At 42.2% G+C, this 12,800-nt stretch overlaps 2 protein-coding genes across 2 annotated transcripts; one reads left to right on the forward strand and one right to left on the reverse strand.

Annotated features, from left to right (window-relative positions):
* Positions 1–763: 763 nt before the first annotated feature.
* On the forward strand, positions 764–2,336 carry LOC147897812 (uncharacterized protein At4g28440-like). The gene is made up of 2 exons (XM_087380627.1): positions 764–1,119; positions 1,486–2,336. Exons 1-2 carry the CDS (start codon positions 834–836, stop codon positions 1,674–1,676), a joined length of 477 nt encoding a protein of 158 aa, XP_087236753.1. The 5' UTR covers positions 764–833; the 3' UTR covers positions 1,677–2,336.
* Positions 2,337–4,507: 2,171 nt separating this feature from the next.
* LOC147897813 (pentatricopeptide repeat-containing protein At3g16610-like) lies at positions 4,508–7,412 on the reverse strand. Its single transcript, XM_087380777.1, has 2 exons — positions 7,096–7,412; positions 4,508–7,042 (listed from the first exon to the last, which is right to left on the reverse strand). The coding sequence occupies exons 1-2, from the start codon at positions 7,270–7,272 to the stop codon at positions 4,742–4,744; spliced, it is 2,478 nt and encodes an 825-aa protein (XP_087236903.1). The 5' UTR covers positions 7,273–7,412; the 3' UTR covers positions 4,508–4,741.
* Between the last annotated feature and the right edge of the window lie 5,388 nt (positions 7,413–12,800).

Consider the following 12,800-nt stretch of genomic DNA (forward strand, 5'->3'; position numbering starts at 1 on the left):
ATTCACTGGTCTAAAATCTTAAGTGCCAATCCCCATGGACCGGCAATCTCCACGTGATGGACAATCTGGACTATTTATGGAGTCCCCATGGAACTATCTACTAACCCATTGTGTGAATTGCTCGGGTTGACCAAGAGCACCTCCCAGGGTTTCAAAACTATTTTTGGGCATGCAAAATGCGGGAATCAATGGGGCCTCCGATCCCTCCATTCCGGCACCTTCTACCGTGCTCAAGGGGAGACCTTGTTATGGTAGGGAGCCTAAAGGAAAGTTTGGTTTTCTTAAGCCCTCGTTCAACCATGTGTATAATTTTGAGCTCTTGATTTTAAGTTGATCTAAAGGCTTAAAACAAGCCTTCCAAATTTAACCCAAAACCAAACAATGCCATAAAGTATCACTAAGTCAATAATAAATCACCACCCCAAACATTTGCAAGGAGGATCGGGTCCTAATGGACCGTGTGCCGTGTCTCATCTCCACATTTTTACTCATTCGCTTTTTTGCCTTAAATTTTTCATAAAATGCTAGGATTCAAATTCAATTTCGAGCTAGTAGTTATGTGCTCTACAACGAAAAGGCTGCCTACTGTAACCGAGTTAAGCGGGTCGATGGGGACGGGCTCTCTCTCTCTCTCTCTCTCTCTCTCTCTCTCTCTCTCTCTCTCTCGGAGAGGACACAAGAGGTTCTTGGGCCAAGCCCTAGAATGGTACAATGCAAAGAACAGGAGAGATATTATATTGAAATTGGAAGAACACTTATCCTTGTGCTTCCTATTTCTTCTTCATCATTTTCTTCTTCTTCATCTTCATCTGCTTCATCACCAACCCTAATCCATGGCTTCCCAAGCCCCTCAGCACAAGCCTCAACGCCAGCAGCCCCAACGCCAACAGCATCATCATCATCAGCAGCAGCAGCAACTCCGTAAGCCCGTCTTCATCACCGTCGACCAGTTGCTCCCTGGAACCTCCGGCCACACCCTCGTCGTCAAAGTCGTCACCTCTAAGCTTGTCGTCCAGAAGTCCCGCCCCAACCTGAACAACGTCCGCCAGGTCCGCATCGCTGAGTGCCTCGTCGGCGATCAAACTGGTGTCATCGTCCTCACCGCCCGGAATGAACAAGGTTAGGCCTTGTTGTCGCTTGTAGCGGCGTAGGATTTATGCGATAAATCTGGTTTGGGGAAAAATCTTTGGACCGTATCCCCGTGCCCTTTGTTCTATGGTTTTATAGTTGGATGTAGCATAGAATTGGGCTTAGTCTCTGCATGCCAGTTTTGATCGGCTTAGGAGGGCTAAAGTTATTGTTTTGATGGTATTCTTCTGGCTGATAGGCTGCTGCGTGTTTGAGATAATATTTATTTTCATTGAGCTTCATTTCCCTTTCCTATTTTTTTATTTTAATTCATTTTCCCAACCGGTTTTTTGTTTCTTTTTCGTCAAGGACTGAGAATTTCATTTTCACGCTTGGGTTTTTTTTTTTTTGTTTCAGTGGACCTTGTGAAGGAGGGAGCAACTCTCATATTGAGGAACGCCAAAATTGATATGTTTAGGGGCTCAATGCGGCTGGCTGTTGATAGGTGGGGTCGAGTTGAGGTAACTGAGCCTGCAAGTTTCACGGTGAAGGAGGACAACAATCTTTCGCTTGTGGAATATGAGCTAGTGAATGTCGCTGAAGAATAATAGTTGATGACACTAGACTGGGTCTACTGGTAACAGTTGAACTTAGCTAGTTGGCTGTGCAATTGCAAGGATCAAGGACACCAGCAAAACATTGCAACGATCAGATGGAAAGTGTGAATGAGAGGCAGCAGTGGTTACCCTGCCACCGTTGCTAGGCCTTGGAATTCGTGTACTGGGCAGGGTTTTCAATATTCTAAGTGTTTTGGGAGGGCTTGAGATTGCAGCAAGGTTTTGTCAACGATCTGCAGCTCCTCTTTTTAAGCTTGGAACACTGCATGCAAATCACATGGAACTATACAGGAGTGAGCACAATAAGATGATTAGGTTGAGTGAATCCAGGGACTTTGTTTTGGAAAGTAGGTTTACTCAATAAGGGTTTTACTGCACTCCAGAGGATAGTGTAAGGTTTACATTCCAAGGTGTCTTGTTTTGTCAAGTTCACCTCTCTTTTCGTTTTGTCCTCTTTTTCATCCAAGAGTGGTATCAGTGAAGTTCCAAAAGTTTTGGGAGTTAGATGTAGAATCTGCAAGGTTGCACGGTTTCATACCGTTGGCAACAGGATCTAGCTATTTTTGTTCCCAGAACATCAAGTATTGTAATACTATTGCTTAGTAATTTCCATTTGGCTCTGCTTGCCATTAAACCATAGTTTTGGCTGCATGCTTATGTGTCCTGTCGTAGTAGTTGGTCATCTCATTTGTACTTAACTAGTTTGAGTTTCTCTTTGTGCTTTTAATCTAGGGTTAGTCTGTAATTTTAGGGGGCACTGAAGTTGCTCCACATTGGATCATACTGGCTGTTGTATTCATTTTGACGTGTCTGTTTTCTTTACTGTGAGACTAAATTACATTCTTTTCTCTTTAAGACATTGATGGCAGGGTGTCATTACAGCATTTGTTAATTGTGCTTTATTTTGATTTTGTAGGCTGTGATTTATTCAGGGTAGCAGACATGATGTGATCGGTCATCCATCAATTTGTAATTTCAAAGCTTTTTCAAATATTAATGTGGTCGATGCCGAGTAGCAGAGATGATTTTTATACACATTCAAATTCAAATGAATTAGAACGCCATCTAAAAAAGAGCAAGGATTTCAAGCCTTGGTATTGGTGGTATTCTAATGTATGCTCTTAGGTTTTTGTCTAAAGTTTGCACAGCAAATAATAACAGAATAGTAAAATCTTGCTACAAATTTTTTGATAAGACATCCAGGAGTGTTCACAAGGAGCCTGGCTAGGAATATGCCTACCATGTCCTTCAAGAGTTGGTGATCAGAAATGCCTGCTTAGGCTCCTACCTACGTTGTATGCATTGCTGGCTCTCTTTTTGTCTCACCTTGATGAAACATATAGTAGGCCCATGTAAAGACCTCTTGAAGCATTGAACATGGAAGCAGAATTGCTGCACTTTTGTCTGCTTCTGAAGATTTCTTTAACAATTGACCAAATTAGAAAACAAACCCCCACGATTTCCTTTTCAGTGGAAATGCAGACACATGCCATTTATCAAAGAATAGCATGAAAGGGTTTCTTGTGACCTAAATTTCTCGCTGCCTTAAAAATTCTTGAGCCTTTTTTAAATGAGTGGGGGTGCGGGAATATATGTTAAGGAGCAACTACAGAGTGCAATTTCCTCGTGAAATCTTCAACTTGAATGATGGCATGATCACGTCTTGATTCTGCTAAATAGCAAGCATTTCTTGTGCATTTAAAATTGTATGGAATAGATGAGGATTGTGATTGTTTTTCTCCATGCAACTAGCAGAGATCGTAATCTTTTTAGGATTGCTGACTAGCTTCCTTTTCGAAGTTTCAGCTAGCTGCAAGGGTTAATGGTGGCATGATCTCTACCCATGTGCATTGCAATAGTGGATTTGCATATATTTATATACTATTCTAGAACTGGGGCTTTTCAAAGTTTCACCTAGCTGCAAGGGTTAATGGTGGCATGATCTCTACCCATGTGCATTGCAATAGTAGATTTGGGTATATTTATATACTATTCTAATGCAAGTGAGAACTGGGGGAAATTACGGTGGGCTACCAGTTGAAACTTGGAGATGTGATGAGGTGATCCAGCTTCTTCCTCCCCTCATCCAAAGTTGCATTCCTTCCCATCTATCCAGAACAGATCCTTTTATAGCTTCCATCTTAAAGGGTCATCCCATATCAAACAAAGAATCTGCCTGACTTACACAACCCCTGCAGACAAAAGTACAGATCAAAGTGAATCTATGACCCAACCCACCTTACATCACGAACTTCAGGAAGTGATGACTAACTACGAGGCAGAGGCACCCCAAACTCCACTTATTGCATTTAATTTTTTACTCCTGCTCCTACCATGCTCCTCTATGCCCCTTTTCTTGTTCCTGTAGCTCTTACAGGCTCTAAGACATCATTATTTCTGGTCCCACTAGAACCCAAACGATGATCCAATTGACTTTCAGCTTTCCCATCATTACAGGTCACCCAGAACCTGCGACCTAGAACCATCACAAGCACCTTTAAAGACGAGGAAAAATTACTTTGCTCCTGCCATCATGTGAATGCTGTGGCTGCATGACTCGTTATTAGCATGGGGAGATTTAAGGTGTCCCATTAGGTGTATTGATTAGGACATAAGGGGATATGTGATAGCTAGCTTGTCACTACACCCACCCATACCACCCACTGTGAATCTAGGTGATGCCCTAGAAAACATTAGGGGTGCGAATAAATGCTTCGGACCCTGAATTTGCGTTGCCTTTTAAAACCAAAAAGAACATATTGGCGCATCGTGCAAGCAACGGAAGCACACATTCCTTGCCCTCTTCAGCCCATGAAAAATGAATGCACAATTCTGATAGTGTCAGGCCACCAAGTCTGCTCTTGCTTCTTCCATTTTTGTTTTTCTAATAGAAGGGAAGTGAGATGTCATATATCCATTTACAGCTTAACAAAAAATATGATTTCTGTAAAGCTGTGAAGCTCTGGCTTGGTTATTCTATGTATGTTCCCTCACTCTCATCGCGTCAACTTTCTTCTTGTCCTGCTGCATGTGACTATCTGCATAGATGTTAGACATCAAGCTCTAGCTGGCACATATATTTTGCCTTTTGTATTCCCTATAAAAATCAAATGCACAATTGTGCCGTCGTGAGTCCAACTGTGCCCACGCTTCATCAATGCTTGTTCCCTCACTCTCATTGCATCAACTTTCTTCTTGTCCTCCTTCATGTGAGCATCTGCATAGATGTTAGACATCAAGTCATAAGTTGCAGCATCCTTTCCATCCAATTGCAATGCATGTTCAAAGGCTTGCCTTCCAACCTCCACATTACCCCACTTTCGACAAGCACCCAACAGAGTATGCCACACTGGAATATTGGGGTGGAATGGCATCTTCTTCACCATCGATACTGCCTCATCTAATTGGCCTGCACGGCCAAAGAGATCAACCATGCAGGTGTGGTGCTCAATAGTTTGAGTGATGCCATAATGTTTCCTCATGGCCTCAAAGTACTCTTGACCCTTATCCACTAGACCTGTGTGGCTGCATACAGTAAGAATGCTGAGGAATGTGGCCCCACTTGGCTTTATGCCTTCTCCTCTCATTCTCTCAAGCAAATGGAAAACAATTTTACTTTCTCCTATCTGGGCATATCCTGCAATTAGTGTGTTCCATAAGACATCATCTCGAACTAGAAGCTTGTCAAACACTTCTTGAGCTCTTCCAAGTGAGCCACAGTTGACATACATATCGACCAAGATGCTGCCAACAAAAAGATCCGTTTCCAATCCCTTTCTGGCAGTCTGAGCATGTATTTCTCGGCCCTTGCCAATAGCTCCTATGCCGCCACAAGCTTTCAAGCTGCAGACAAATGTGACAGTGTTCAAAGCTACACCCTCTACTTGCATTTGATTGTAACAGTTCAGTGCTTTCTCACTAAGACCATGTTCAGCATATCCTGCAATCAGTACATTCCAGGAGACTTCATCTCTAACTGACAGCTTGTCAAACACTTTTTGTGCTCTTTCAAGCAAACCACATTTGGCATACATATCAACCAAGGTGCTGCCAACAAAAAGGTCTCTTTCCAACCCCCTTCTGGCAATCTCAGCATGTATTTCTTGGCCTTTGTCTGTATCTCCTATGCTGCCACAAGCTTTCAAGGTGCCAACAAATGCGACAGCATCTGCAGAGACACCTTCCAGTTGCATCTGTTTGAAACAGTTAAGTGCTTTCTCACCAAGGCCATGTTCAGCATATCCTGTAATTAGTGTATTCCATGAGACTAGATCTCGAATTGAGAGCCTGTCAAATACTTCCTGTGCTTTTACAAGAGAGCCACATTTGGCATACATATCCACTAAGGAGTTGCCAACAAAAGGATCTCTTTCTAATCCCTTCATTGCAATCTCTGCGTGTATTTCTTGGCCCTTGTTTACAGCTTCTATGCTGCCACAAGCTTTCAAGCTGCAAACAAACGTGAGAGCATTTGGAGAGAGACCCTCCAGTTGCATCTGTCTGAAAAAGTCGAGCGCTTCCTTGCCAAGACCATGTTCAGCAAATCCCACAATAAGTATGTTCCATGAGACCACATCTCGAATTGGAAGCTTGTGGAACAATTCCTGTGCTTTTATAAGCGAACCGCATTTTGCATACACATCAACCAAAGTGCTGCCAACGGCAAGATCCCTTTCCAATCCTTTTCTGGCAATCTCAGCGTGTATTTCCCCAGCCCTTTCCACATCTTTCAATCTTACACAAGCCTTCAATACGGCCAGGAATGTACACTTGCTAGGATGTACAGAATCTTCTTGCATTTTCTGGTACAGGCTGAGGGCATGGTATGATTCTCCACATTCAATATAACCCGTGATGAGGGAAGTCCAAGAATACACATTCCGATCAAGTAACCTGTTAAAAACCTGCTGAGCATCCGGGATGCTTCCTACTTGCACCAGCATTGGAACGAGGTAGTTGCCAAAAGATATATGATCTTCTAGCCCATTTTTGCACATATAGGCATGCAAGCGCTTCGTATGCGCTAGATTTTTCGTCTGTCTGCACTTTTGCAAGACGCTTGTGAAGTTATCCATCGAAGGCGGCTGGGCCACCCGTTCCAGAGTAGTAAGTGCCTCCTCTGAGCTAAGCATCTCCCAGCTGCTGTATTTTCCTGCTGCTTTGGAGACCTTTACCTGTACTCCAGACCAAAAGCGGCCTTCACAGTTTGACCAGGCCTGTGCTTTAATCCTGTGCATTCCCTTCGTTGCTGACTCGCTTTGCTCGTGCAGTTGTTGAACGCAATCTAGATTATACCAGCCGTCTATCAGAGACTCTTTGGTAATTTTATCCTTGAAATCTGGAGATCTTGGGCTTGTCTGTCAATGAAGACATCAGATTATGGCTTCACGTATGCAAAACACTAAAGCACTTTGCTGTTTCGTTTGTCCCAGCATTGGGAGGGATCCGTGAAGTACTCCTTCCACAAGCGCAAGGTACGTGAGCCACCTGCGAAATGACGACGATGACAACCAATTGCGGGAAAAGCAAACTTCTGAAGTGGTTCGAGAAGAACCAACCGGATGCAGTTCCTCCCTGGCTCCCCCATGGAGACTGAGCCATCGGGGAGAGAACCTGCGAACGATGAGCTGCCATGGATCTTGCAAGCTCTTGCATTAGCTGAGGGGTTATGTGGCCAATACAAGTCCAAGGGCTCTCCTCAAGCACACGAGTGCTCCTTCTCTACAACTTCAATTACACAGATCTAACTAGCCTTCAAAAGAAGAAGGTAGTACAGGTACTCTTGAGCACTTCTTTATGTCCTGCAAAATGTAAATGATCGTGAAGCCTCTCTTTAGAACCACTGGAAAGATTGAGAGTGCTATAATGCAACCGCTTGCAAAGTGATGTGCAAACTCCGTGCATACATGTGTGGCTGTCTCTCAATAGAGCACTTCCCTTGCAAGGAAGTGTTAAAAAAACAAGTGTGTGTGTGTGAGAGAGAGAGAGAGAACCAAAATAGAAGGGGGCCACTTGGCAAGAAACTCTCTTGGACACTTTTTAACAAAAGTGTTAGTATAGCGCTACCCCCAAGACAATGCTAACAAGGGAAAGAAATGAATGACTTTAAGGGTGTTTACACACTGTGGGTGTCCAAGAAATGCATCTAAACCATGGGCGGGCTGTGGGTAGGCAATCTTGCCTATCCATGAGCCTTGGATGTGCCCACAGGCGAGCAAGTGTGTAATCAGTGTAAGGCCCTCCCAAAACGTTGATGACAGAATTTTTGAAGATCCATCACAAGACATGCGAGCGTTGGGGTTGTTAGCCCCTATTCTAGAGATTGAAGAAGAAATTAAAAGACACCAATCAAAGTTTCTCAAGGTGATCTATGGTCAAGAAAACAGAACTGCTCAACACATAAAGGCATCTTCATTTATCGCAATTCTTTAGGTGAATATTTTCTCTGATACTATTGAGACAACTCCTATAAGTCCATATGAAGACCATCTTTACCAATCCACGTTCTAGAAACTAAACCATAGAGTGGTTCATTTGGAACTCACCACACAGCCATAGAGCAATCTACTCACCCCCATGCATTGGAGGACATAGGGAAGACACATGGCTAGACTCTAGGTCAATAGGCCTCCACGTCCAATACCATGGAAGCCCCATCCATGAGAGATGCATTTACATAGACTATTAGGTACAATGATGCCTCTAGTAGGAATCATTGCCTAGGCATCAATCAAATCTCTCCAACACTAAGCCCCTTATGCCAACTTATAGCCACACTCCATGGCTATTATTAGCAAACAAGTCCCATTACTTTCTACACCTCCATCTAGATATATGACTCTAGTTAGGATTACTCATCCTAACCTCCAGACTCCACCCACTACTAGAGCAAGAGAAACCTATTCGATTATTTTGTCACAAATTACATTATGCCATTGATGTATGGTAGAATTGTGACCTCTATAGCAATAATTTCAAAGAGGCATTGCATTACATTCTTGGCTACAAAAGATGAGGTGGATACACTTGAAGATATTTCTCAAGTTTCTGTATTGGTGTGATTGAGCAAGATGATGACTTGGAGGATTGGGTAGTTTTAAACACAATAGCAATAACAAGGGGAGACCTATGGAAGACACTATCTCTTTAGAGATCCCATCATCTAATGGAAATATTGACATTCTAGTTCCCATTAAGGCTATGGATGTAGTAATGAGGGGTCTAAGATAGAAAAGGAGAAAAAGAAATCAAATCATTTAGTGGGTGATTAGTGCAAAAGAGAAATCCTACCTCATCAGGTGGATTATCAAGTAAGACATCAATGCTAATTAAGAAAGTTGAATCAACAAGTGAGTCTATGGGTAGGATGCGTTCTGAGTTCATTGTTTGGGGTTCTAGGAGATGATATGTTCACCAAGGGATATTGGGTAAAGAAAAAAGCCAAGGTGTCCACCACAGCTCACAAACTACTGTGGAACTACAAAAGGAATTGGAAAATGTTTTGTTTGATGAGTATGGAACAAACTTCAATAATAAGTCTACTATTTAAGATTTCTATGTAGCATGGGATGAATTTAAAGAATTAATATTATGACAAGATTTATTGGGTCTTTATCTCATGTAATACCAAATTCTATATTTAAAAAAAGCTAATCTCATGTAATATTTTGACAAGCTCTATTAGGCCTTAGTCTCATGTAATACCAACTTTTTTATTAGACTTTTGCTTGAAAACGTCTAGCTTTATTGCATTGACTTTTATCATAGGAAATACAATAGAGGGGTTCTCTTTAGAATCAAATGGTCCACAAGATAAAGGTACATAAATTTCCACAAAAAAGCAATTATCCTCTACTTTAATAGAGTTCTACTATACAAGAGTGAAAATCAATCTGCAAACCATAAACCTTACTAAACTGGTTTTTTCATTGGCTAGAAAAAAAGGCTTCTTTCTAGCACTCACCTGGAGAGATGCTCATGCACTCTCTATCAGAGCCACTTTGAATTTGGGAGCTTTAACAATGACTCTGGCAAGAAGCTAAGCTGAGGGTTCCATGGTGGCAGAAGAGGAGGTAAAGAATGTGCAAGGGGAAAGGATTCAAGGAGAGTGACTGAGGATGCTTGTAAGGAGGGGAAGGTGAACAAGATTGTAGGAGATGGCAAGAGGGTGTATGGGGGGAAAGACGAGGGTGTATGAGGGGAGAGTTGTTACATCAGCCATAATCCCGGGAGTGTGGATATGGTGAAGTGGGAAGCCATAGGGCTCGACAGTGCAACGGTGGACACACGAATTAATGCCTAGCATTATAGAAGGACGCCAAGATGGGTCAAAAGATTAAGGTCCTTTGAAAGGATACTTGGCGTAAAAGGGGTCCACATGTCATGCACTGGGTTCAGGGGAGATTTCTAGAGAAAGGCTTCATAAAGGAAGAAAACTAAGGGAACTCAAAGAGAGTTCACATAGGAAGCAGTTGGGAGCTCTCTAGTAATCGCGGCTGGGAGGAATAAGCAGAGAGAGAACCCTCTTGTTCAAGAATCATAACACTGGTATCAGAGCCGATCGATCTGCAGCTAATCGAGTTTTGCATAGTGCTTGATGAAGGATTTAGAGACATGGGCCGAACTGCTCGTCACAAGACCGTGACTTGTGAGGCTGAGTTTATAGAGAGGTCTTAAGGGAGCAAAATCAGAGGTGCAATTGGATGGAAGTTGAGCATTTGTTGCTCCCCGTCACGCAGTTCGTGACCTGACGTGACATCTGAGCAGCCAATTGAACTCACGAAGTAGAGAGTTGTTCTACTGCTCAATATTTGCACTTTTGTGAATGCATTCCATGGTTTTGGGCAGCGAAGACATCGCTGGCATCGGAGTCACGGAGCTTTCGAAGATGATGAGGGTTGATTGGTTTGTTAATTGGACGCTTGAAGGGAAGAGATTCTCCGTTTCGGCATTCCAATAGACAGCCAGGCTCCAAAGGTGCGCACGTAGAGACTTATGCCTTACGAAATTATGTCCACGAGGCCAGTCATCCCTCCACAAACAGGATTATAGTGTTATAGTCAAGAAGGTGGTAGGAGCAGCTCACAGCAGTAGCCCGAGATGATAGCGAGAACGCAAGTATCTGGAGGTCAAACTCAAACAGAATCGACGCAACAGCAAGACTCCTCGAATGGTCATCAACGAGCCCAGCCTTGTAACATGAATTCATAATCACAGAGACAGGCTGCAATTGCTACGTATGGCACATAGCTTGCTATCCTCTCAAAATTGAGCAATGGTGCTGTGTATAGACTCCGAAGTTCAAAAGCTAAGATCAACATGGTCTTCAAGAATCACCATTATCTAAGGTCTTTTAACCTTTAGAAAAAGCCACGTCATTCTTTTTTTTAAAACCCCTCTCCACAGTTTAGGATCGAAGGACCTTTTCACCCCTTTCTCTCAATCAAGTTTTTAAGGTTTTTCAACCTTTACCCTCGTCGATCTCAAGTCAAAGACCGAGGAGTTCGAGATCCAAAGAAGGGAAAGAGCAAAATTGAAAGGCAAGTCCATGAATCAAAGAAAGTGATATGACTTTGAAGACGAATCCAACGCCTCGAACAAATACCAAGGAAGTGGGCATCACATTTTTCTCTCTGATATAAAGCGTTTCGCTTTAATTTTTGAAAAATATATGTCTTTGAAATGACAACTCCAGGGGATGATATGATTAGGCAGGCCGAGGAAAGGGCTAGGAAGGGAAAAGCAATACTTGGAGAAGAAACACATGAGGAAGTACAAATTGAAAATCAAGAGGATAATGTCGTAATGGAGGATATAGGCTACGATGATTATGGAATTCCATATACGGAATTCACTAAACTTGAAACTCGAATGCAAAATATAAAAACACAGTTAGGGGTTATTAGTGAAACACTAAAAACCCTAGCTGAGAAGCTATAACTAAGATAGCCGATTCTCAATTGGTATCTGTTACTGAAAAATCATCGATTCCTCCTAATCAAGTTGAGAGGTCCACCTCTCGACTTAGAGAAACCTCGAACATCCTTAAGGACTTAAAACCGCCAATTTTCAATGGGGAAGAAAAGGAGCATAATAAAGATGCAATTAATACGTTCTTGTAAAAATGGCAAGACTTCCACCGACTCAAGAATACACCTCCTAAAAATCAAGTCGTGGAAGCAAGTCTTTCCCTTGGAAATAAAGCCTATAAATGGTGGATGAGCCTCAAGGAGAGTAATAGAATTCCTAGATATTGGACTGAGTTTGAACAAGCCTTCCTAAAAGAGTTTTTACCGAAAAATGAATTAGAAAGAGCGTGGGAGGCTTGGGACAATTGCACTATGGGTAAAAACACTCTAGTCCAGTAGATAGTGAACTATAGGGAGGTAGTCCTTAAGCTGAAGGGAATTGATGAATTCCAAAAGATAAAGGGTTTCGTGAGAGGTCTCAAAGACACTTATAAGGTTGAGGTGAAAAGAAATTCTCCTAAAACCTTCGAGGAAGCCATTAAGTATGCCCAAATATATGATGATACAACGGGAAAATTCAGAGTTGGAACTTCGAAGCAAACAGGTTTTATTCCAAAGTTCAATAAATTTCCCAATTTGAAAAGGAAGGGACACTTTAAGAAGGAGGTTCCTCAAGCACGGGAACGAGCATTTTCCGAGCAAAATCTTTTGAGCATTCGAGCAGAGGAAAAAAAAAGCTTCCAACTATATAAAAATATGGCAAAAATAGATCCAAACAAAACATAGTTTCCCTTAGAAATATGCAAAGTATTATAGCAATGCCCATTTTATACAACAATCTTTACATGAATCTTTGGGAATGGTGAGTAACATAATGGGATGACTTTTGAAGAAACCCATATGTAGAGTAGACTTCCCTATGAAAATTCCCTTATGATTCTTCTTACAACTTTTACTTAATAGGGGGTGACATTGAAAACCCCCCTCATGAAAGGGTTTATCCAAAGAAACCTCATTGAAGCAAGCCATCAAGGTAGTTTCGCCAGCGAAACCCCTTTGAAGTAGGTCTTCCAAGGTAGTTTCGCTGGCGAAACTACCATGGACAACACTTTTAAAAGTGGCATAACTTTCACATCGAATGTCCAAA

Source organism: Dipteris shenzhenensis, chromosome 10, assembly GCF_047967505.1.
Source record: "Dipteris shenzhenensis isolate YYH24624 ecotype China chromosome 10, Dip_SZ_1.0, whole genome shotgun sequence".
NCBI lineage: Eukaryota > Viridiplantae > Streptophyta > Polypodiopsida > Gleicheniales > Dipteridaceae > Dipteris > Dipteris shenzhenensis.

Excerpts from the sequence above, each read along its gene's own strand:
- LOC147897812 (XM_087380627.1), top strand. The coding sequence starts at position 834 with ATGGCTTCCCAAGCCCCTCAGCACAAGCCTCAACGCCAGCAGCCCCAA. Across the intron at positions 1,120-1,485 it reads CACCGCCCGGAATGAACAAG|TGGACCTTGTGAAGGAGGGA; the intron begins GTTAGGCCTTGT and ends TTTTTGTTTCAG.
- LOC147897813 (XM_087380777.1), bottom strand. The coding sequence starts at position 7,272 with ATGGGGGAGCCAGGGAGGAACTGCATCCGGTTGGTTCTTCTCGAACCA. Across the intron at positions 7,043-7,095 it reads GGGACAAACGAAACAGCAAA|ACAAGCCCAAGATCTCCAGA; the intron begins GTGCTTTAGTGT and ends CTTCATTGACAG.